At 38.7% G+C, this 26,682-nt stretch overlaps 1 protein-coding gene across 4 annotated transcripts in view; it reads left to right on the forward strand.

Annotated features, from left to right (window-relative positions):
- cnksr2a (connector enhancer of kinase suppressor of Ras 2a) overlaps positions 1–26,682 on the forward strand; it is a 118,006-nt gene that overhangs the window by 35,570 nt on the left and 55,754 nt on the right. For all 4 annotated transcript variants that reach the window (XM_084939753.1, XM_084939754.1, XM_084939752.1 and 1 more), the window contains exons 4-13: positions 6,314–6,401; positions 6,818–6,859; positions 10,539–10,658; positions 13,028–13,087; positions 13,379–13,447; positions 15,269–15,415; positions 17,535–17,647; positions 17,776–17,930; positions 18,367–18,456; positions 25,045–25,259. In XM_084939753.1, the coding sequence (XP_084795879.1) occupies positions 6,314–6,401; positions 6,818–6,859; positions 10,539–10,658; positions 13,028–13,087; positions 13,379–13,447; positions 15,269–15,415; positions 17,535–17,647; positions 17,776–17,930; positions 18,367–18,456; positions 25,045–25,259 (1,099 nt within the window). The remainder of the gene's footprint in view (positions 1–6,313; positions 6,402–6,817; positions 6,860–10,538; positions 10,659–13,027; positions 13,088–13,378; positions 13,448–15,268; positions 15,416–17,534; positions 17,648–17,775; positions 17,931–18,366; positions 18,457–25,044; positions 25,260–26,682) is intronic.

Consider the following 26,682-nt stretch of genomic DNA (forward strand, 5'->3'; position numbering starts at 1 on the left):
TGCTGGGTTGGAGCTGTTAAATACATGCCAAATAATCTATATGCAGGTCATGTTTATTGTGTAACCAATAAATCCTATACATTTATTATGATATAGGAGAGAATTTCAAATCACACGGATTGTCAGGCAAGGTCTGTCTTGTTACAAGGAGCACATTTATTTCTGTGATTTCTTAGCAGATTTATGGCTCTTGAGTTCTGGAGGACAAACATGATGATGACGTTGCACGATGTAGCATGCAGCAAAAAAAATACAGTCATTAGCTTTGTAGATGGACAAGCAGAGGTATTTCAAGACAAATCACACTGCTCACCTCTGTGGTACGCAGTCATTGTGTCACACACAACGATAGCAGTATGGCAGAGAGGGATCCTCAGTTTAATATAGACTATATATCTGAAAAGGCAGAAATTGCCTTTTATTTGAGTTATTAGTGTCACCTATAGGAGCGCCTTGCTACTGATGGGGTCTGTGACCTTACAACAAGCTCACAGTCAATTAATCACAAAAGGGTAGAAGTGATTAACTTAAAAAATAAAGTAAGTCACTTGCAAAAATCCCAGAAGCACTACATCCCATTACATAGGATAATGCCTCTGTCACACAGGCCTAGAAATGGTCAGTGACCTCTGCAAATCCACACGTCACTAAGGAAACAATATGTGATATCCAACCAGTTGGTGATCCTTGGCTGAACTATGTCTCAAAGAGAATGCTGCACCAAAAACCTCCTCATCTGCATTGTGCTTCTCACACTTTCACTGCTTCACAGTTTTTGGTACAGCACCAAAAACCTCTTTGCATTATCTCTTTGCAATCATTTTCACATTTCAACATATTTGACACAGCAACCAATTAACAACCAATTAGGGAATACACATTCGGTGAAACTAGTGGTTAAGGTACACTACAGTGAAATATGGATGGCAACCTCACTGTGACTAGGAAAATCTGGTGGTTGCATTGAATTTCTCTGCAATAGTTGCAGTGATCAGCTGGTTGCCCAGTTCTTTCAGTCAGATTGACAGGGCTTCAATAGTTATTTCCATATGATTTCTAGACTAATTGCAAACAATCTCAGTCAGTTGAGTCGGTGAGCGCATCTCATCTGTGATGCGTCTCTTTGGAATAGGGGACTTGTTTCAGCTGGTTGGTTGCCATCTGATTGTATTTTGGTTATAGTTCTATGTAAAAACAGATCCCTAAACAGTGTCATTGTAGAGGAATTTTTGAATATTTGTTAAAACCTATGACGTTCTGGCTAGACTCTGGAACGTAAGTAATAAATGTGAATTTCTGTGGATGTAGATGGAAACAGACTGCATGTAACTGCCAATTCGAACACATTCAGTTTCAGTTTACACTAATAGCAAATTAATTCTTCCTCCCTTCACCCTCAACCAGCTTTGGCAGATCTACGCACCTCTCTGAGCCTGTGTATGTTGGAGGTTTCTTCCTGTTAAAGGGGAGTTTTTCCTTCCCACAGTTGCCAAGCGATTGCTCATAGGGGTTTTCTGATTTTTGGGGTTCTCTGTATTATTGTAGGGTCTTTATGTTGCAATATAAATCGTCTTAAGGTGACTATTGTTGTTATTTGGTGCTATTAATAAAATTGAAGTGAATTGAAAATTGAATTAAACTAATTCCATCTAATTGCTGTCTTATCATGAACACCAAATTCACTTTAAGGGGGCCAACTTATTATGAATGGCTGGCTCCTGTCTTCTAAATCATAATTTCAAAGGCAACAAGATGGCAGTTTCAATCTGTTGGTTAATTCTGGTTGTGTCACAGTCTCCTACCAGAGTATTCCCTAGTGTGGTTTAGCATAAGGAAACAAAACCACTCAAAGATGGCCTGCATACTAAATAAAATCATCCTTCAAAAAAAACAGACAGGTGCAATCAAACATTGAAGGTTAAATGACAAATTCAAATTCATAGAGGAAAATAAGGGAAAAGTCTTTCTGAAATGAAATGAAGACGGAAAAGAAAGTTACTCTTGTAGAAATATAAATGATAAGAGTATAAAATGCTTTGGGTGATATAAACAGGAGGAATGCTAGATTCAGTCTGTCAAGCTATGGGCTATAGAGATGTCCATTTTAGTTTACCCTATATTTACTTCACTTTTGAAAGTTTGCCAAATTAGCTTCTAGCAGTTCTAGTTTGCAATGAATCCAGATCCAGAAAACTATAACTGGATTATTTTCAAAACTGATGATTCTCAGGCGCATCCTGGAGTCAAAAGCATCATCCTTTTTTGTGTTTTTTTGATTACTTTTTAAACTGAGTTTAGAAATGTCTATATCCTGTTAGTCTTTTGAGATATGACGGAGTTAGACTTTAAGAATAGTAAGTTTGGAAGGTTGGACTACAAATAAAGGCTGCACATTTTTATCGAGGGATGTCTTCATGCAAAGATTTATGGATGTAATGCAAACATATTTGGGCCATGTGGCTTTGCCTCATTTATCTTTTTTTGTTTGCTTTTTGGACCTTTGGGGTTTTAGTAAACTCAAGGTACCCTACACTGTAGCATCATCATAGACTCTAGTTGGGGTAAAAACTGTTGTTTGAGGACTGGGGCCTGGTGGTTAGCAAACAGTCTGCATAGCCTTAGGTCCTGCATATATATATAGCACTCAGCCTCAATACTGATGACCCAAATCACACACACCACAGATAAATCATACACTAGAGGCTGTGGCCGAATTTTAATCTGGGTCTTTAGAACAATGAAGGAAGTGTGCATCTTTCCATTCACTTCATTACGTTGTACGTGCAACCCATATGTCATCAATGTGCACTAACATTTATAGTACTGTACGCTCCTTGGATTTGTCTCTCTGTGTGTGTGTGTGTATGTGTGTGTGTGTGCCGTCATTAGCACCCCATTAGCCGCAGCATGTACCTTATCGTTAACACCTTCTCCATACCTGAATAGTCCATTATGCTTCAGTGTGACAAGAGGTTCATTTATAAACATTGTATTGGCACAAAAAGGGGCTTTAGAAGCTCGTCTCTCACAGGGGAAAAAATGGGTTTTTATAAAAACAAACTTGATAGCAGAGTGTGCACACTTTGGTGGAAACTATGACCGAGCATACAGACATGTGGGAGACATTGGGAATTGACAATGCCAGTGGCAAAGTAGCTTAATGAATCCAAAGTGGCCTAATAGGTCTTCTCGCACAATTTATTTCTTTCAGACCAAAACCCGATTAAAAAAAGAAAGAACATCCATGTCTAAATTGTGCTTTTTTTGTTTGTTTATTTCTAAAACCTGAGCTGAAATGAGAAATAGTCAGTATAAGGTGTGTAAATTGGTGCACTCAGAACAAGATGGCCTATTTACCTGGTTCACTAACGCACTTTCTGTCTTTTGTCCACTGCTGCTGTGTCCTCTTTCTTTAGAGAAAGTGCATTACTGTTCAGTCCCCTGAAACCTACCTGCAGTGGTTTGGATTGCATACTCGCAGCAGAGACATATTCATATTCAAATAACAAACTCTTTTTTTTTTTTACTGTTCTTAAACTTTTCTTTTATTATTGGGTATGTTTCAGTTAATGGCTGTAGTTAAGTATGAGGTTTGAGCATAGGCTGCATCTAAATGACAGAGCTTCTGCAAAGTGAAACCAATGCAGGAGTGCCTTCATTCTGCATTGTTCTTTAACAGAGGGTGACTCCTCTGATTGCAACTCATTTATTCTGTAAATTAGGGTTTCATCTAGAGTGAAATAGATGAGAAAGTAGGGCATGTTTTACTATGAAACTGCAACATCCCTCAGTTTTGGTAAGATATGCCACTTGATCGTCATGTTTAGTTTCAAACACCAAGATGGCAACTAATTGGTCCATCTAAAAAGCCAAGAGTATGTGCAGGCCAGTGGACAGTGGAGGAGTCTTCAGCTCTGCTTCAACAATCCACCCCCACATGTTCTGCCACGTCACCTATCCAGCGTTCAGTCCAGACATCCATTTATGGTTTTCCAAACCAGTGTTTGTAAGTCCTCTAAGGAAGCTAACCACAAATTAACTCTTTATGGCTCCAGTTTTCAACTTCTTAAAACCTCTGCACCACCAAAATTGATCTTTATAAATATAAATTAAACAAGTCTAGACTCCCAAAGCTCCTCTATATCATCATCGTTATAACAGCTTAACAGTGCATAACCCTGTCCTTCTGACAGTAGTAGTGAATTACAAACAAAATAGTAGTTGCATAAACAATTTGGCTTTTTAAATATAGATTTAATGATTCTTTTTTTAATGCTATAAAGTGATGGAGCATTGATGTTTGTTGTGCTGCACAAAGTCAGTAATTGCCAATTGGTAATGGGTTAATTGAGCCAAAAAAACAGACATTCTGTTTTGAGCTTCATAAATATGATACTTTGCCACTTTTCTCTGCTGCTTGTCCTGGCAAAATGATTTGGTTTTAGATCTGGTGGATTTAATTACCAGCAAGCCTTCAAGCTGTACCACTATCTAACAAGCCAGGACACATACAAGCCTACTGGCTGCCAACAAGAAGAAAGGACTGGTGCTGATTTTGATTCGTTCAGTAACGAAGAGATGGAAACTGAGGCAGGGAAATGAGGACTGGCTTATTAAGATTTGAAAACCACTCCGAGACAGATGGCAACATGTGGTCAGTGTATCTTACCATTTCTGATATTCAACAAACAAAACAATCAATTCACCTTTGAAGAATAACCAATAAAGTGGAAAAGTTGTGAGTACAGTTGTGAGTCTATACCAAAGATGAAGCCACCACATCACAATAAAACTCTTCTTTTTGTTCTTCTTTTTCCTTATTTGCTCCAAACAAACACAACAAAAAGGGAAAACAACATACTCTCCTTACAAATTTGTAAGGTAATAACTACTTTCATTGTCGTAAAGTTAACAGGTATGTACAGAGTGGGGGCACGGGGTGGCACCAGCCCCAGGGTACTTTTTCTCCCACTACATTTTAGATGTAAACATTGTACTTTGTATTCCAATTTACTTTGAAGCTTTTTTTTTTTTTTTTTTTAAAAAACATTTTTAATTAGATCTTGTGTATATAAATAAATACAAGATTAACATGAGGTTGACTGCATAAAAATTAGCACATTTTTGTGGGTCTCCTGCAATACTTGTGTCCCACTCTACTATATCGATTCCATTATAGTCCAGTTAGGTGATGTCCTAATTTATCAAGATATTCAAGTTTTAAGGCAAGGCATTATAATTATATGAAGTTTCCATGAAATGATGATAAACATATAAATTAGTAAAAGTACATAAAATGGGTCATTTTAGCCCATTGGTAGGTGGTTGCTATGAGATAAAGATAAAGAACCTTCAGGGACATAAAATCTACCTGTGTGCCAGTTTTGGTTGTTCAGCTTTTGATTGTGTGGCAAATGTATTGATACCAAGTAATCAATTATGTTTAAAAAAAATATATAATGTATGCGATTCTACGATTCTTAAAAAGGGTCATTTGATCACTTTTAATTTTACATATTAAACATAACACTACATATATTTTGATCTTAAAAACTGTTGTTAGTTTCCCACTTTGCAAAATATTTTTTCCAATGTAAAACAATTTCCTGTCTCTTGTCTTGCCAGTTTCATGTAACAGCATGTGCATTAGAGCACAGGGTTGCACATGAGCCTGAATAGTGCCCAGTGTTTTTTTTTTGTTTTTTTGTTTTGCTTTTACATCTTTTGTTATCCATTGCATTTATTCATAGTAATAAATCATAATAATATTGCAGTCTGCCAAAATCCAAAATAATTATTGTTTTACACCAAAAACCTAACTTTTAAATCTCTCCCCCCCCCCGCCATTATAGATGACATTGTTAATTAATTAGTCAATTTAAAGACAAAAAGGCCAAATTATGAGGACTTTCGATTCAATAAAGTAGTTGACAACATCATTGTAGGCTCTTGTAATTATAGATTTTAATATTTACTGATGGTTAACAGACCAAACAACTTCCAATTACATTTTAAAAAAAAAAATAAAAAATTGAGTGATTAGTCAATAATGAAAATAACTGCGATTAGCTGCAGCTCGAGCCTCACAGATTTTTGGTTGTGCTTTATGTTCACCGAGTGCACAGATTCATTTACCATTGTGTTTTAAAGCAACTCCCTCTCTCTCACTAATTAAAGGGATTCTTACATGCGTGTCTTTGTGGCGTGTCTCCCTCCCCTCCCCGTAACAATGCTCCTGTCCATCTCCTCTGCACATCATCTAATGCTGCAGGAACATTATAAGACATACTGCTGTGTTATCTTTTCCCCCCAGGTCTCCCTTTGCTGCAGTGGCAGACTACTCAGTAACCCGAAATAATGTCATTCAGCTCTGCCTGGAGCTCACCACCATTGTACAGCAGGTGTGTGGAATTGTTTGTGTGTGTGTAATTGTTTGTGTGTGTGTTTTGAAGGCTTATAGCTCTTATTCCCCGCCACTTGAAGTGTGCGGCAGAGGGTAGCTGCTGTGCCATATCCCCAAAGAGCGGTGTGTCTGTGTGGGTGTGATGCAGCAGCCTCAGCCTCTGCATCCTTGAGCGAGAGTCAATTCTTTGCTATTTATGTCCTTTACAGTCTGTCTTATGTATGACTGGTGTGTGTATATAAATAAAAGATAAGTGTGTCTGTTTGTGTGGGCGTGTTTTTATCTGTCAGGGGTAGGGGTACAGTAATGTGAGCCCTAGACTGTATACGGAGGTAGTGTTGCAGCATGAGATGGTGAGTGTTTGCAAGACAGGATGTACTGCTTGCGCTACATTAAATTTCTCTCGTCCCGTAGGACTGTACGGTGTTTGAGACGGAGAACAAAATCCTTCATGTGGTGAGTCCTGCTTCCTCGGCCAGCTGTCGCTTATTTGCTTTGTGTTGATGGGCAGCATCCTGTTTTTCTTCTTTTTCTTTCCACATCCCCCTCATACCTGCTGATAAAACACACACACAAACACAGAAGCTTAAACTCCCTGCCAGAGACAATCAGCAACATCACTTTTTTTTTCTTTTATGGAGCTATAGCCTGGACTGTCAGCTTAGCCAAGTGTAAAGACTTGAAACAGTAGGAAACTGCTAGTGAATCTCTGTAAAATGTTCAAAAGCATATTAACATCACCTGAAACAGTAACCTCCTGTGTGACTGTCGGCCACAGAATACTTACATAACAAAGTTCCTTTTTCCATATTTAAGGCACTACTCTTAAAGTAGTGATTAAGGAGCTTTTAAAGTTAAAGCTCCTTTAGTCTTATGACAATGGTCATGTTTAACTCCATTGCCATAGAAAGCTTTATCTAGGTTTTGATTGCTAAAATTTCATTTAAACCTACTGTTTAAAAGAAATTGCCCATTTGTAAACCTCTTTTTAGACATCTACTCCTCAATAAAACCAAGAGCACACTTGAACAGCTTAAATTTTTGGTGCGAGTTTGAATCTAGCCCTCAACTGGCTAATGTGGCTTCCAGAGACTGTTATATAAGTTTTTTCATTGCATGTCATTTTCATTTATGTCATTTTTTCCCATCAGGTTCACGTGTGTTGACTCCAGGAAACGCTCCTACACAAATACATTTTAAGTGACTACTGCTATACTCTAAGAATTTAGGTAATGAAGCATAACTTGTGAACTAATCCAGGCAGACAACCGGCAAAACATAATTAAAAACACCTAAATATTTGCATTTTGGTTTGTATGTCCCTCCTCTCATTTCAAAAACTGTCTTTCCAATCTACTTCCTACTTTTTGGGTATATTTTACGGACATGAATTGGTGCAATGCTAAATCTGAGGATGGTTAGATTAGTGGTTCCCATTACTTTAGCTGAACACAGTTATGTTACCAGAATTTCTCCTGCAGCGGCGGATGCCTGCTCCGCTCTGTATGTAGAGGGAGGGGCACATATACACATATTTTGGTGAAGATATTTATTGACATTAATTCATATTCAGTCATTTTATCCGAAGTTTGACCATCACACAGGTTTAAATGAGAGTCGGTACAAAAGTGCATAACTTTTGTACCGACTCTCATTTAAACCTAATTCTAAATTTGAGAGTAAAACCAAGCCTCAAACAGGTCCTGTATTATTGCACAATGCTATGTTAAATAATCTTAACTAATAGTTCTTACAAGAATCTTAATATATTGTTTTACCCAACATGTAAAATATCTCAAATGAAAAACTGAAGACTTGAAGTGACTAAAATAGTAACAAAAAATGTGATGGAAGAAAAACAAATCTCCTGTTTAATTTAAAGCAATTTAATGTTTTGTTATTTAAAGTTGATTCGTATGTTTCAGAAGTACAGCTTGTTGTATTTTTATGGGAAGAACAAGGCTTAGTTGAGCTTTAGTTCAGTCAAGCTGCCAGCTGCCTCCTGGCTTCAGCTTCATCCTTAATACTGCATTTACACGACACTGGCAGAATGAAAATAACACTGTTCTGACTCAAATCCAACTGTAAATATACTGTGAGCTTTGGAGTCACATAATTAGAGAAATTTAAATGATCTACTCTTTCTGAATCTAATACTCTGAATGAGCTCAATTGATTGTTTTGATGTTGATACTGAATTTAACTGCAGTATTAGAGATTTGCAGTCAGTTCTCATCGTGATATGACTGAAATTCAGAAATTCCTTATCTTTTGAATTTAGATGTTAACAATCTTCTTTTCAAACTCTAAACACACATACACATATTAGGTACATTTATAACTGCTTATTCATGTAGTTATTATACAGCTATTATACACACACCACACCTAGATGGATTGGGGCCAAATCATGGTTCAGTATCCTGCCCATGTAGTGGAGAAGTTCAGGATCAATCCACCGACCTTTTGATTGGCAAACAACCCATTCTACCACCTCAGCCAAAGCCAGCTGTATGCTCACTGAGTACAAATGAGAGTATGGGCAACAGATGTTGCCTGACCTGATGAGTCTTGATTATGCTGCAGCATTCGAATGTTAGGGTCATAATTTGGCATCAACATAATCAAAGTATGGATTCATTCTGTCTTGTATCAGTGGTTCAGACCGGTGATGGTAGTGTATCTTTGTGAGGACATTCAAGTCTCTGCAGATGTTTCCAGCACCTTGAAGAATCAGTGCCTGTGGGAATCATGTAATTCACCTACTGTTAAAGTTTTACTGCTTCATTACCAAATTACTTTCTTCTATCTTTCTTTGCAGTTGCTGTTGGGTATACTTGTCCCACCTTGGGCTTTGGTTCTAAAATTTTGTTTGCCTTGCTCAGATGTTTAAAAATTACATTAATTACATTTGAAAATGTTAGCAGCATTTAGTATCTGCAAAGCAGCCCAATTACTGTAAATCAGCATGTCCCAAGATTGGATGGCAGCTAAAGTTTAATTGACCCTTTTCACAGCACACTTCTGATTTGTCCAACTCTGCTTCACTAATTGCTGGAACAGAGCCATTGTTAATGCTATTAGTTTCACCCGGGCTTTCCCTGTTATGACAAATTGACATGTCGGCTGTGAGGAAGACCGATGAGTCTGATTCATTTAGACATAATCAAGAGTACTCTGCTGCCAGCATGGCTGCCCTCAGTTAGATTAATGCAGCAAAATGACACACAAAGTATAAGATGGACACTCGTTTTTTTACAGATCAGATTCTTGGGGAGTGAAAATCCATAATATGATGCCTACCAAGAGTTCACCGTCTGTGGTTTCTTTTATAAATGTTTGTGAAAATGCTTGGGAGTCTCTGCCAGATATTATCCAAAACATCCGCTCAGCGCTTTTTCTTCTAGCTACTTTCTTTTTTTAGGGAAATCATGTCTGAAACTATTGACAACATTTTGAGTGGAGTCTCATTGTGTCTGCCAGGAAAAAAATGTTGCTCTTAAAGTTTGTTAAGATGCAATTTTTCAGTGTCGTGGGCAGCAAAATAATCCCCATTATATTTGGTTGGAGACAATTATGTCACAGATATCTGGAAAGTAAAGCCAAAGCTATCTTTGTGATTAATGTGAACCAACCTTGTAGTGGCTCTTTGCCCAAAATCAAACCTTAATCAGACTCAAAATCAGAAGGCCACTGGAGCACTGCAGGGACGTATTGCACAGGGGTAAAATAAATAAGTCTCTTTTTTTTAGGTTTACTTATCTTCTGCAAGCAGGCAAGCACATGAACAGAGAAATCATGGCTCTTGGTCTTTTTGTGCCTGCATTGCTCAAAGTTTTGTCCAATTTTCACAAAACAGAAAGAAAATACTCTAAATAAGTAAATAGCAAAAGAAAATGCATATGCAACAAATCATTCTCACTTGGTTTAGAGCAGATCTGCAAAAATATCCACCTGTTTCTTTTCCTGGGTAAAGTTACAATAGAAAAAGCAACAGCAGGAGAAGCTGCTGAGGCACAAGGCTAAAAGGTTTCTTAGAAATATAGTCTAATTTTGACAGCTAGAAGACATGGCTTGTTCTTTGTTCTCTAAATAAAAGCCCTGTTTGTCCCTGTTCTATCCTCCTTTTCTGTAGTGCAAGACTCTGTCGGAGGTGTGCGAGCACATTGTGTGTGTGTCATCGGACCCGCTGGTTTCGCAGTCAGCCCACCTCGAGCTGGTTCACCTCACCAACATCAAGCCTTCTGAAGGCCTGGTAATCACTCTGTTTGTCTGGGTTTAACAGCCCAAGATCCACCCTTCTGTTTATTCATGCAACATGTGAATCTTATTGTGTTAAGTCATACTGTGTCCGGCCTTTGTAGGCTCAGACAAAGAAGAAATACAAGCATTGTTTTCTTTTCTTTCTTTTTCTTTTTTTGTCGAAATAACATACACAGTAAAACATGATTTTGTTTAACTTTTGAAAAACAAAAGCAATTACTATGAACTACTCAAAATATTAATTGATTTGATATAACACATATGCTTGCATGCATGACAGACCTTCCATCATACTTGAGAGTAAAGAGCCACAAATGAGTCATTTCCAGTTCAATAATTAAACAAGCTATTTTATGCTTTTGGATTCAGTTGAAACTAACACCTGCTTGGTATACAACACTGAGTTGTTCATTTTTGCTACAATATTTTTACATGTTTCTGTGATATAGTGAACAATCCTAAGCATTTCATCCGTTTCCAAACTATGTTTCCATTGACCATACTGAAAACATTCTTAAAGATCATCTTCCAGCGATGCAGGGGCAATTTGGGAATGATCTGTCCATTTTCCATCAAAGTGGCTTAGATATCATGAAATTTAACATTTTTTCGGATCTTAATTCAATCAAAAATCTACAGTTTGTCCTTAAAAAGTGAGCGTACAAGCTGAAGTCCAAAAAGTGTGATCAACTTGGGGCACTGATCAGGCTGGAATAGCTCGTCATCAGTCAGGATTTGGTTCAGAAGCTAATATCCAGTATGCTGCAGAGAACTGCAGATACAGTTATGAAGAGTCAACTCTGTAAATACTGGCTCTTTGTGTGTGTTTGGTTTATTTGCATATAAAAGTCTTTAACAAACTTTGAACTGAATGTATATGATATGCACTATATCATAGAAAAATATAGAACAAATAATCTCCATAAATACTGAAGTGACAAAAAACATTTTTTGTAATTGCCAAAACTGTTGGCCATGACTGTGATGGTCACTGAAAAACTACAAACCTGCAGTTAGCTTAGCTAGCATGACAAAACTTAGCTTATCTCATGCTAGTTGTAAATAATGTGGAGGTTAGGTCTCCATGTTACCATATTTTCTAGTCATATCAGTAATTTTTTGGCAGATCAATGAGTGTTAATGATTGATCAGTCAAAGTGCTGTTCCACCTTCCTGTTATTTTCAGGTTTAACAATTTAACCGTTCACGTTGGAGAAAATGATTTGTCTCAGCTGTGAGTGGTCACAGTGTGTTGGCTACTAAGTGGACTGTAGCCTAGCAAAGGGGTAACTTTGGCTTTTGGCTTTGGTTTATTTTATTTAAATTTTTAACATTTTCCTCTAGAGTAGAACATAACAGAAATCACCAAACTATAAATCAGATTTAATTTAGATTATTGATAATATCTTAACCAGCCTAATGAGTTCTTTACCTGGAATAGTTTTCACTTCACAAGTAGACCTCGTCAGAAGTTAACAGGTGAAACCTTTTGTTTCTTTATGAGATCATAATTTACTGCCTGAAGACGTACTGTTGGTAGGCATTAAATCTGTGATATTCAACTTCAAAGTGGGTAAAACATCTTTACTCTAAGACATAAAGATCAGTCAGACCAGAAAGTTTTGAAATTTTGAAAGTTTAAAGTGCAAGTTTCAAGTCACAAAAATTGTTAAACAATATGATCCAACTGGCACCACTCCAGGAAAAAAAGGGGAAGTTCTTCAGAGTTACCAGCCTCAGAAATTGCTAGTTAATGGCACCTTATTACTGCCCACATCAATACTTCCTCGGGTTCAAACATCTCAGTCTCAGAAAGAAACCATAACTGAGGGGAACCATAAGTGTAGTTACTAGTATAGATCTTTGTATCATATTCCCAGCAAGAAAGCAGAGACACATACTGTGGGTGTGCATTATGTGTTCCTGCTCGGTCTGGAAACACAAAGAATGGACATAATATCAGTGGAAATCTGGAGTATAGTCTCATATTTTTGAGGCACATAAAGGGAGAATATCTGCATATGGTTTTCCACTGCGATGCATGGAGGTGTAGCAGTGAAGGCGTGTGGGGAGCTTTGCTGGCAACGCCGTTGGAGATTAATTCAGAATTCAAGGACACGCTCTTATCCACCACGGCTACTACGGCATCCTGCTGCGACACACCTTCCCATCTGGTTTGGGCTCAGATGCTTGATTTTTTTTTTTTTTTTTTTTTTTTTTTAGCAGGACAAAGCCAGAATAAACTTTCTGTTTCTGTGAGAGCTGTTTTTAATTTTACAACTCATAAATCAGTGTGTATTTCCAAATATTTACTAGTATCATAGAGCACTTACATTTTTTCTCCATTCCTTTGTCAATTAGGGAATGTACATAAAGTCAACCTACGATGGACTCCATGTTATCACAGGAACTACAGAAGGGGTGAGAGGTTTATTAATATCCCACTTTTCACAAATTGACCTAGTGAACTGCAGACTTCCCCAAAAACACCAGTTATTGGTCAGATTATCTGCAAATCTGAAATATTTATATTTATAACATCAGAACTGATTCCATATCAGTGACTCTGGAAGACTTTCCCTTGTTGCTTTATTGCAGCTTATTTAAGTAGGGTTTGCTGAGAAACTTCCCCTCAGCAGTGCCCATGGATCGATAGATCAATTCATAGTCGTCTGTTTGCCTTCTCTTTCTCTGGCTCCTGTGCCTCTGTAGTCTCCGGCTGACCGCTGTAAGAAGATCCATGCAGGAGATGAAGTCATTCAAGTCAATCATCAGACCGTGGTGAGTTTTTGTTGGTGTGTTTGTGGGTGTGTGTTCTCTTACTGAGTACCCAGTTTTTTGTGTTTACTCAGTAAACCATTAAATCTTATTTGATTCTTTGTATCTACAAAAACTGATTTAAAACAATGATAGAATTGGATTTTTTTGTGATGTCATGCTAACTTTTGGTTCTTGTGATATTATTACATTTTGGGTGCTGTTTTGATTTTACTGAAATTCTAGTCTCCCCTGTGTTTCCCTGTTTTCACCCCCCTCTCTTGTCTGTGTGCTATGGCTTTTTTAGGCTTATCATTGACACTCTTGCGAATGACGTCGTATGACAAAATTGACATTACATCTGCTGTTAATTTGACCCTAAAAAAAGATTTAGCGCAAGTAGTTCTCTAGATAATATAATTTTAAGATGGTTCCAAAAAATAAAAAAAACCTAAACACTAAAAATTTCAAGAAAAAAAGACCACTTTCAAGATTTGAAATAAATTTTAATTAAAACTAAGAAAAGCGGGATCGCCTTCAAACTTCACAACAATATACTAGGCCTTTTGGGATGTGAGTACATAGCTTGGCTATACATAGGTCAGGTTATAGGTCAAAGGTCAGACAGCCGTTGCTCATGGAAGCCTGTTGGAATAATTGCGCTCTCTGAATGCTCTTATTAGATTTTAATAAGTTTTCTTTTTGGTTTTTGGACTTGGCTAAGTGGGTCCTCACTTCTGGACCCTGACAATAAATAAACCTTTGAAGCTGCTGAGATAGTATTTATGTAATACAATTGGATGAAATAACACAAAAGAGATAATGTGATGCTCATGTGTCATGAGAAATTAACAGCTGATGGTCAGATGATCAGCTCTGAATGAGATATATAGAATTCTTGCATTTCTCACCTCAGTGTTTTTTGTTCTTACAAAAATCTGCTGGTCTTTTTGGTAAGGACCAAGAAAAAAAGCTCAAATAGATATACCTTATTGCTTGGCAGCAAACCTCAGACAGATTAAGTTAGCTGCTAGCTGCTGAATATGAACTAAGCATCTCAGGAGTTTGAAAGATGGACACGTTGTTGAGTGTTAAAACGAGGGTTTAAATTATTTGATTATTAGAAAAAAAATAATCGCCATGTTGCTTCATCCTTGCTTGCTACTGATAAGTTTTTCAGTGTCGTCAGAAAAGAATCACATGAAGATTAATTTTCTGTCTAATGATTTTATTAGCTACTTAAACCAAGTTCCTGCTTGGTGTTTGGTGATTTAGTGGCACTCCTTACATTTGTACTGTGGACCGTGTACTTCGCATAGCAGGTGCAAATGCAAGCAGCTTGTTTTCCAATTAGTGTAATCAGATCCTCTAACCTTTACAACTCCTCCTGCATTATGATCAGATCTCAGTCAGTTCAATAGCTGCAGTGAGGGGAAGCTAGCCCAACTTTCCTGTTGCCGTGTTTACTTTTGTTTACCCTTGTGTGTTTCTGTTCACAAAAGTGCGCTGGTGTGGGTTTGTAAATATAGTGGGTAAATACAAATAAAAATAACCAAAAAACAAAACGATTTGTGATCACATGTATTTGTTTTCAAATTGAGGGCAGGTTACATCACATGAAAGCTCTATAGATAGACTTTCCACCTCCACACCCACTTGCCTTGCACAGAAGGCTCAACAAGAGAGATCCGATCACGACGTGGACAGAATTCAAACTTCAGGCTGCACATAAAGGCTACTTACTGTATAAATAAGGGTGTGATTGTTTTGTTCTGTATATAGAGGATTTCTAGTTTTTCTGCAGATCACTTTACTCTCTAATTCCACGTCCTCTCTCGTTCACAGGTGGGCTGGCAGTTACGTAACCTGGTCGGCTCGCTGCGGGCCGATAAAGGCATCGTGTCCCTGACCCTGAAGAAGCGTCCACAGAGCACGCTCAGCTCTGCCCCTGCGCTGCTGAAGAACATGCGCTGGAAACCCCTGGCTTTGCAGGTGGGACTAGCTCTACCTTTTATAGACTTTATTAAAACACTGCACTGGCCCACATAATTCCCCACAGCATTCCCTCTCCCGAACGACTGGAGCTAAAGCGTGTAATTAGGTCAGGGAGCAGTGGCTCAGCATGGTTTTGTTTGCCAACTGAAACACACTGGACTGAAAGGGAAACGAAAACTGATGGTGCCCTCAAGCCACGTTCCCAAATCTCTTATGATTTTAGAGTATGGCACTATAATTATCACTGATTATCTAGACAAAGGGGGAAAACACAAAGGAGAAGAACACAACTTTGTTCTTATTTTTGTAGTTTGGCTATAGTTGCAATTGGATATTATAACACAGTATGCTCTAAGCCCTGGGGACACAATGATCATTTTTTATGGAGGTAAAAAAAGATAATAACTACACTGAGCTGCCACTGTGCTCGCTTTGCACTTATAGGAAGGGATATTGATTTTGTTTTATTTTGTCCTAAATGGTAAGTAGTCCCTCCTTGCAATATCTCTTTCAGTCTTAATGGAAGCTTATGGAGTTTTCACAATAGTTGAAGAAATATGCAGGTCGATTCCTGTCCCCGATTACCCCCCCAATGAAGTTCTGCGAAGGCCAATTCCAGTACCAAATCCAACAAACGTCAGTGACGTGCAGGTTCACATGAGCTAGTTCAAAGTTTAGTTCACGCAGAATAAAATGAAGTAGCTCATAGTTCACAATTGATCAAAAAGCTCACATTTCCAAACCTGAACTAGATCTGCATCCATCTATCCTATTTCACTAAACATGCCTCCAATAACTGCCAATGATGATATTTTCCTAAAGAATAAGAGATAATTAATTTTTAAATGCAAAGACTAACAGATCAAGTTTGTGTTTTATACATAGACTGTACAGAAAAGATGGATGCTGCTTCCAAACTCAAGCACCAAGGCTGCATTCTTTCGATGTCGATGGAAAAACAAATTAGCAGACTTGATTTTTACGCTTTTCTCTGTATCATAGTAGGATCTTTACTTTATTACATGAAGCACCTTGATGTGACCGCTGTTGTGATTTGGCACTTTACAAATAAATTAATTAAAATGATTCATAATCTCGACAAACACCTTCCTGATAAGTTTATAGTGTTAATCCCCAGTTTCTAGTTATATTAAATACCAGAATGTTCATTTTTTAAATTATGAGTCCCGTTAGTGTCAAGAAGATGGATAAAGCAAGTCTTGCTTTAGAGCAGGCGCACCAGTGGGTGATGTCACAGTTGGTACACTGTTTGCAGTCAATGTGTTAACAATTTTAGAGAGTCAGACAGAAAAATGAAACATGGACAATACACTGACTTTAATCAGAGTTCAGCACCTTTACTAGTATTTTCACTCATTTGGCCAAACAATATTAGTTATACAAATAGTACTTTTAATAAGTAAATGCTTTTAAATTGTAAAATTTCCAGGGTAATCATTGCTTGAGGCCAGGAATCAAAAGGATAATGTAGGGATGATTATTTACATAACAATGCTAACCATGAAAATACATACGAAATGGTGTTTGGCAGTGGCTTGTTGTAATAAACAAGCCCTTTTCCGGCAAAGAAAGAAAGCAAGAAAAGGACTGATGGCTCTCTGCATTTCCCTAAAGCCTGCCTATGTTGTTCAGCATTAATGGGGCCTTCACAGCAAGGCAGTGTGCGCTAATGAGCTATGAATTCACCAGTGTTAATGAGCTCATGCAGTGATTTTCGCTTCAGAGTCTGTTTGTAATCCAGTTCCTCTTGAGGGCCTGGAGATCAGGCCCATTCAATTCTGGTTTTCAGCCACATCTCTTCCATTTAGAGATATGTCCAAATTTTCTAATTTTATTTAAAGCTGTACTAGTTTTCAGCTATAACTTAAGCTTAAAAGGGATTATTTAAAGACAATTACAATGGCTTCATTACTGTATTATGTCATGGGTGTGCTGTGTTTCTTGGGTTCTTGAAGTTGTCAAACCATTTAACATTATAGTTATATTTAGGATATATTTAGGACATATTTTTATGTCAGAAGTTGAACTTGAAGCAAAAGTTTTTAGATTCCAGGAAAAAAAAAGACAAATCAAACCCTACTTCCACTTTTTGCAGCCGACCAGAAGCCCAGGCAGCAGTTCAGCCACGCCTTCAGGCACACCCACCAAGAACTCCGCCCTCCAGGACCTTTACATCCCCCCTCCACCTGCTGAGCCATATACACCCAGGTAGTTAACCTGGGTCTTTTAAACAGCTGAAAATAAAAGCAGGATAAAACAGTGGAACAGGTGACAGCAAAGATGAGCTCTGACACTGACGTCCATTTGTTAAAAATCTGCCTCTGCTGTTGCTATAGAGATGAGACAGGAGCCTTGTCTGGTGATGAAGCATCTCGTAACCATGGTGGCGTCAGCGCTGCTAAGCGCTCTGAGTCACCGAACTCCTTCCTGGATCAAGAGTCTCGCCGGCGAGAAGAGGAGGAGCCCGTGTACTGCACCACGCCCACATACGGTTCGCTCTTATCATGATTGAGTGTTTGTGTGAGAGGGAGAAACAAAGCGCGAGGGAACCGAGTTCAATCTCATGCTGCAGAATTGAGCCGCTTTAGAAAAAATAAAAATCATTATGTGAGTATGAATCCACCTGCAGGCCCAGCATAGAGCGACTGAGCTTGTTACAAAGCTGGCGAAATACAAGAATCCTGCAATTACTACGGCTGCTTTAATGTTGTTAAAACCCCTTATTCATCGTTAATATCAGTTCAGTACAACTCTTCTTCTTGTCCTTTAATTCTTATTTTTTAAGTGTACCAACATTTAGCCTGTTTATTGGAAAGTGTGAAAATTTGCACAACAGTTTCACATTTTTGGTTGAGGACCATAAGTTTTTATTGATCAACCCATCTGCTTTACTACTATTAAACTTGTGATTGTGTGTGCACTTGTAGGCAGGCTGAGGCCCATCTCCATGCCTGTGGAGTGTAACTGGGTGGGTGATTATGAAGACCCAGCCAAGCTTAACAGAGAAAGCCGCAGAGGTGAGTGCCGGCGTGTGGAGTGCATATGTGTCTCCTAAAGAGCCTGTTAGATATTTGTTAAGCGCTCCTGTCTCTATGAATTATAAAGAGATCAACGTGTGTGTGCAGATCAATGCACCTCTATCCCTTTTTGCTAATTCTCCCTGTGATTAGCATCACAGAGGAATGAGGGGGGGATGATGAGGAAAGAAGTAGGAGGGGGGAGAAAAAAGGCAGACAGTCTGCACAAAGGGAGAGAAAATGAAAGGAAGCCCTGAAAGGAGGAAGAATAGAAAGAGAGGAAAAGAGGAACTGAGGGGTGGAGGTAGAAACTGAAAAAAAGCTTATTCTCCCTGACCTCCACCTGAATCACTCACACAGTTGCCATGGTGACGCTGACAGCAGCTCTTCTCTGTGTCTCACTTTCCTCTGGCCGCTGCCTAGCAACCAAGGGAGGACAGGAGAGTGGGATCCGCAGAAAAGGGAAGAGAGAGGTAGAGGAAACCCGAGTTTGCTCCAGAGTTCAGGTGGAGAAATGGAGAGAAGTTACACAAAAAAAGATGTAAAAAAATTCAGAGCAAAGCAGGAATAAACTCAGCTGTACAGATGAACTCATAAACAGTATTTTGGAGCCAAGGAATTTTACTTCATCAGTCACACAAGCAAAACTTTACAATGCTGAATTGGTAGCGTGTTGGTTATATAAATTCCATTAAAAAAACTTTTTGTTTAGCAGTTTCCAGTGATTTGTAGATGCTACCTATCTTATTGTGTGCCATCATCAGCACACAGTAACAACATGAAAGAAATGTGTTATATAAAAAAAATATACTAGTATTATTGCAGATGTTTTGTTATGGCTAAATCCCCACACTCCTCCTTTTGTGTTCAAAGAGCTGAACACTAATGCATGATCAGTCTCTCTAATAATTTTTCTCTGTAATTCTCTTAGAAGCAAAATAAACCTCAGACTACAAAACTAGCCAAGACTAAACGTTAGCATCCTCACCATGCAGGAGCTGAATCCCTCGATCCAAATTGACCTGTGATATTTTCTTGTAACTTCAACATACTTCTTACCATGTTTTCTTATTACATCTGGACCAGAGATGGGTAATCCGATTACTTTTTTCAAGTAACGAGTAAAGTAAGGGATTACTATTGCAAAAACGGTAATTAGATTACCGTTACTTTCCCATAGGAACGCTGCGTTACTGCGTTACTAAAACCGTGATTTTTTTGCGAGAATGTCTCATGACAGTGACGTAAGCAAGTGCGACCTTTGTGACAACAGCTGTGTGCAGATCAACAGTGGATAATATATCGAGTGCGGGAGAGAGTATGAGCGTGCAGCGTTTAAAGCGTGGAAGTACTGACCTTCCTTTAAGTTTGATTCCATAAAAAGTGACAAAAACATTAGCATCCTTTGTGCGTGGGAAGAAAACTTCTTTTTACAGTGAAAAAAACTCCCCCCTAAACTTCCAAGCAAGCACCGAGTGCGCAACGACGTAATGGGAAATTCACAGAGAAACTCGCGGATTCTTCCACTGACCGCCGCGGCACACCTGCACCAGGGTAAACCTCCGCCTACCCCACTCCTGCTTTACAGGTGAAAATAGAGCAACAGGACCGCTGAGTCTTTGATTTTATTTATTTTCTGCTGTGTTTTACTTGCATCTATTTGAAAGAGTGAGTGTAAACACACAAAAAAAATTATGTGCTGGAATGTGCAGAAAATAGGTTTAAATATTAAACAAATTTCTTCCAGTCACTGAATGTTGCATACAATTAAATTTTTGCTTGATGCATAAAGTTAAAAGATTAAAACTAATAAAACAAGTTTTAAAAAGGGACCTTTCCATTTGATTACATTTTGTATGATGGATTATGTAGAAAAAGTAGAATTGGGCTGAAAGATCTATCACTTTATCACCTATTCAGGTTGTAAATCGTGTTTTTAAAAAGTAACTAAGCAACTAAGTAATTAATTACTTTTGAAAATAAGTAATCAGTAAAGTAACGGGATTACTTTTTTGGGGAAGTAATCAGTAATTAGTTACTGATTACTTTTTTCAAGTAACTTGACCAACACTGATCTGGACATGTATTTGCAAAAATGCAAAATGTTCAATCTTGAAACGATAAAAGAGGAATCATTCCAAACAAAAGAAAAAAGTCCTCGACCTGTTACCGCCGGTGGCCAGTGCACGGTGTAGACCCAAATGCAGACAAACCAAGAGGAGAACGGATTTAACAGAATACGAGCCTTTTACAGGGAGTGCAGAATTATTAGGCAAGTTGTATTTTTGAGGAATAATTTTATTATTGAACAACAACCATGTTCTCAATGAACCCACAAAACTCATTAATATCAAAGCTGAATGTTTTTGGAAGTAGTTTTTAGCTTGTTTGTAGTTTTAGCTATTTTAGGGGGATATCTGTGTGTGCAGGTGACTATTACTGTGCTTAATTATTAGGCAACTTAACAAAAAACAAATATATACCCATTTCAATTATTTATTTTTACCAGTGAAACCAATATAACATCTCCACATTCACAAATATACATTTCTGACATTCAAAAACAAAACAAAAACAAATCAGCGACCAATATAGCCACCTTTCTTTGCAAGGACACTCAAAAGCCTGCCATCCATGGATTCTGTCAGTGTTTTGATCTGTTCACCATCAACATTGCGTGCAGCAGCAACCACAGCCTCCCAGACACTGTTCAGAGAGGTGTACTGTTTTCCCTCCTTGTAAATCTCACATTTGATGATGGACCACAGGTTCTCAATGGGGTCCAGATCAGGTGAACAAGGTGGCCATGTCATTAGTTTTCCTTTTTTTTACCCTTTCTTGCCAGCCACGCTGTGGAGTACTTGGACGCGTGTGATGGAGCATTGTCCTGCATGAAAATCACGTTTTTCTTGAAGGATGCAGACTTCTTCCTGTACCACTGCTTGAAGAAGGTGTCTTCCAGAAACTGGCAGTAGGACTGGGAGTTGAGCTTGACTCCATCCTCAACCCGAAAAGGCCCCACAAGCTCATCTTTGACGATACCAGCCCAAACCAGTACTCCACCTCCACCTTGCTGGCGTCTGAGTCGGACTGGTATCATCAAAGATGAGCTTGTGGGGCCTTTTCGGGTTGAGGATGGAGTCAAGCTCAACTCCCAGTCCTACTGCCAGTTTCTTGAAGAAGGTGTCTTCCAGAAACTGGCAGTAGGACTGGGAGTTGAGCTTGACTCCATCCTCAACCCGAAAAGGCCCCACAAGCTCATCTTTGACGATACCAGCCCAAACCAGTACTCCACCTTGCTGGCGTCTGAGTCGGACTGGAGCTCTCTGCCCTTTACCAATCCAGCCACGGGCCCATCCATCTGGCCCATCAAGACTCACTCTCATTTCATCAGTCCATAAAACCTTAGAAAAATCAGTCTTGAGATATTTCTTGGCCCAGTCTTGACGTTTCAGCTTGTGTGTCTTGTTCAGTGGTGGTCGTCTTTCAGCCTTTCTTACCTTGGCCATGTCTCTGAGTATTGCACACCTTGTGCTTTTGGGCACTCCAGTGATGTTGCAGCTCTGAAATATGGCCAAACTGGTGGCAAGTGGCATCTTGGCAGCTGCACGCTTGACTTTTCTCAGTTCATGGGCAGTTATTTTGCGCCTTGGTTTTTCCACACGCTTCTTGCGACCCTGTTGACTATTTTGAATGAAACGCTTGATTGTTCGATGATCACGCTTCAGAAGCTTTGCAATTTTGAGACTGCTGCATCCCTCTGCAAGATATCTCACTATTTTTGACTTTTCTGAGCCTGTCAAGTCCTTCTTTTGACCCATTTTGCCAAAGGAAAGGAAGTTGCCTAATAATTATGCACACCTGATATAGGGTGTTGATGTCATTAGACCACACCCCTTCTCATTACAGAGATGCACATCACCTAATATGCTTAATTGGTAGTAGGCTTTCGAGCCTATACAGCTTGGAGTAAGACAACATGCATGAAGAGGATGATGTGGACAAAATACTCATTTGCCTAATAATTCTGCACTCCCTGTATTTAGGCTGAAGGAAAAAAAATTACGATATGCAGAAGGGAAGTAAGATGAAGCTAAACAATAAACTAAACTGAGAAGATAAGTTTAAAATAAATGGAACACGGAACCTGGATATGGGAAAAATCTGGAACATGATGAACAACGGACAGACGACCTGACGAGGAGCAAAAGGAAACTCATACAATGGTATTAAGGGAGAAAGGAAACACATGGGGAACACAGCTGGGACGAATAGACATAACGAGACAGGGGAAGAGAAACTGAACACACTGAACATAGGACGAGAAACTGTCAAAATAAAATAGGAAGCACACTAAAACACAGACTAGGACTCACAGGTTTGACACTGGGACCGGGGGGAGGACAGACATGGGAACCAGACAGACTGAGGAGATGCAGAGGACGAATGAGTGAGGGACACAGAGCCATGACGGACTGTGGAGAACACACATGGATGCACATGACTGACAAGGGAGACAAGGAATAAAAAACAAGGCAGGTAACATGGGAACAGAAAAGGGAGACAAGACACGGAGGGACACATGGACATGACTGAGGAACATACACAGAGGACATGACAGACTCTCAGAGGAAACACGGGGGATGACACTGAGACAAGAAAACATGAACCAGAAGTACAACTAAACTTAGAAACATAAAAAGGACTAAACTCCATACTAACTCTAAAAACTTGAACTGAAACATCCCCCAAAAATGTTTCATGTTGTGGGAGCAGGGGCAGGATTCTTTCTATTTTTGCTCATTTATTTCTACTCTGGATTCTTTGAGTGCCATGTCTCCATAGCAAATCTCAAAATATATTAATAAATGCATTGTTTATATGGTCATTTTCACTTCCTAGAAACAGTGTTACCAGGGTTATTGTGATTAACATATTTGTCTGATAATTAGGGATTTAAAAAAACCCAAAAAACCTACCCTGTGCTAACGGTTAACACATAATAATAATAATAATAATCATGGAAACTGGTTGTGGAGCAGATGTTGCAAAACCATGCTTCTATTATAACCAGTGAAACTGGCTACACCTCACCTTAGAGAAGAGCTGAAATGGTGTGCATTCACAATAGAGATTAGCTCCGCATCCTTAAAAATGTATTTTTTTGAGGTGCAGAATCATCAAGTGAGTACTTTCGCTGTACTTGAAGCGTCACTCATGGGCAAGTACTCTCCCTTTAATCCAATGTATCCACTGCTCCTACACCAGTGCTACATGAAATGACTTGCAGTTCAGCTAGGGAATCAAACCAGTGATTGAGTGCTTATCACTGCCCGGGGACTTGTGCCCACTTGGGTCATAACCTGTTGCACAAATATCAGAAAGCTGAAGTTTCACAAGCAAACTGAAAAATCCTGGGAGCAGAGAGAATGGATATCACACAGGAAATGAGTCCAAGCAACAGAACCTCTGAGTGCAGAGGTGCAGTTTGGAGCAAGAACAGAGGAAATCCAAATGCGTGCACAGACCTTATGAATTATGTGGGAGAGCAGTGCAATATTTGACAAAGGAAATAAAAAATCATGCTCCCAAACTGAAGGAAACTGGGAACTGCAGTTTGTATTGTGAAAAATGGCACAAATATAAGTGAAGTCTGGGTTATTTGTGCAGATTTTTGAATGCACAATCATTTGACTTGAAATGTAACAACCGTGGAGTCTTTGTGTGATAAATTGGTGTGCCCCTTTCAATGCTGGCTAACACTTCTCTTCCTCACTTCCTTTGTGGGCACACCGCTTAGTGGCAGCGTGTGAAAATGGCTGCAGGATGTGTGTCTCTGAATCCTCACATGAAAACACAAAAACTCCTCATCACACCTTCACCAAAGTAAATTTGTGCAGGTTTATTATTTATACGTCTTTATCAACTGACGCTGCCGGAAGGGATTTTCTGACAGTTTGTCCTTCCCATATGTGCTGACTTTGGTCTTCTTGTTGGCTTTTTACATAACTGCATTGCAGCTAATAGGATGGTTTTATTCAACAGTGACCGTGATCTTTTCTTGACCTTAATCTGTTAGTCCTGGTTATAAATTACCAGAGCTGATTTGTTGCATGGTTTTCTTTATTTCACAAATTAAGTAGTCTGTTTATCAGGTGATAAAACACAATGCAGAATTTTTCACTGCAGTCTGGGTTAAACAAAATTAATTAACCTCGAGGGATGCCGAGACTACGGGGCACAAAAAAAAAAAGATTACGTCTGGAATTTTTGCACTCCTTAGATATTTTCAAAATAGCTGATGAAGTAAGTATGGATTCTGTAAATAGAAGTCAAAAGCTTTAAAAAGTTTTCCTTTTTTAAAATCTTTCTATTGACAGCTCTTGATGATGCATTTGAATAACAGGACATTTTTTTCTGCAGCCTTTTATTTATATCTTTTTAAATTTAGTCTCTAATTAACCCAGAAACCTTCATGACATCATAGGAAGTATTGATGATGACAGACTAGAAAAAGTATGAGCAGGAGATCAAAATCAGTCAAATGTGGGCGGAGCTTTGATTGGCTGGTGTAACTGTGTCTCACAGAAGCCTCGCTTATGCGTTATGTGGGACTGTCCGGCGGGGACGAACGGACCAGCGGTGAAGACTACTCCTCCCACACAGCTCGTCCAGGCAAACGGTCCAATGATACGGCCAAACGTGCCAAGAGGCGGAGCCACCACAGTCAAAGCCCCTCCCATTATGTCCTTCAGACAAATCAGAGAGAGTCACCTCCCAGGGACCCAGCCTCCATTTATCATGTAAGGGATGGACTTTTTAGAAATGTATTTGCTTCTTCCTTTCTCTTTTTGTTCATTTATTTCTTTTACCTGTTTTTGTCTTTCTTTGTTTTTGTTGCTCTTTCATTCTCTTTATCACTGCGGACTCTTAAATACAGAATTTTTATTTGTGGGTTGTTTCAATCCACAATGACAACTTTAAATAAGACATGAAACATAATAGCAACAACTGACATTGATGTAACTCTGTTTGTGAAGCTGGATTTAAGAAATAAGTGCTTAAAGTTCAAGTTTGAAAAACCAGTTTAGCATCATCTTCTGACATCGGAATGTGATGTCATTTGGTTGGTCGGTTGGTTGGTTGTGGCTGATAGACTTACATTAGTTTATGTTAGCTAACTAGTGACAGAATTGACAGGTCAGAGGAAAATAAGACCACTAAAACTGAAAAGCAGTTTGAGACTGCTTTAACAATTCTGTTTATGCTAAGAAACCAAGGATATACTGTCCACTTTCACTGTCTCATGTTTTATGTCCTCTATAAATCACTCTGGAAATTCAAAGAAGTGTTTTTTGTGTGCCAGATGGGGAAATCAATGCCACTCTTGTATTGAAGACCACGAATGGCTAGACTAGCTTGGTCTGAAAGCAAAAACATCTACACACAACTTTAATACCTAACTTTTATAACTATACATTTTCTTACTTTTGAATTTGTATACACATTGAACATAAAACATACTGTATCACATGTTTGTTTTTTAGTTATTGGTGAAAAGAGGATAAATTGTGAACTCACCATGATAAATATATTTTTTTAAAAAACAGTTTTATTTCCTTTATGATCTTAAGTGTGATCATTACTCATTGACAAACTACTGTTATGGTGGTTAGGCTAATTATTAAACATATACTATAAAGAGGTTCATCATGTCATGCTCACATTGCTCAAGAGTTGTCCCCCACATTAGATATGATACAACCTTGAAAAATATTCATTCCCCGACTGGTTAGCAAATAGTTGCTGGAAGCTGCTTGTGCCGCTTGGTGTAATCAGTCACAGAGATTTTATTGCATAAGAAACTTGCTTTGTACAACATATTACATATTTTTCCCTAGCAACCAGTGGTTGCCAGGAGGTCTCTTGACTGGTCTGGAAGCCTGTGTGACTGGGGCTTTTGGAGTCGATTGCTAGTGATTACCATCAAACTACAGCAATGGCTCACCAGCCTGTCAGGTAATACACATTTTTTGCTCGCAACTGGTGGTGGACAGATGATCAAAACAAAGTTACTGTCACATGGTTAGTGGTCATATGACTGCAAAACCTCAACATCTAAGGTGCCTCCTAGCCACATTAATCTTACCTGTTGGCTTGGACTTGTTTGAATGCTTCATTGTGGTTTCTTGAGGTGGATCTGACTGAGAAACAAGTCATGTTAGC

This window comes from Perissodus microlepis, chromosome 9, assembly GCF_051167445.1.
Source record: "Perissodus microlepis isolate ML-2025 ecotype Zambia chromosome 9, ASM5116744v1, whole genome shotgun sequence".
Taxonomy (NCBI): Eukaryota; Metazoa; Chordata; class Actinopteri; order Cichliformes; family Cichlidae; genus Perissodus; species Perissodus microlepis.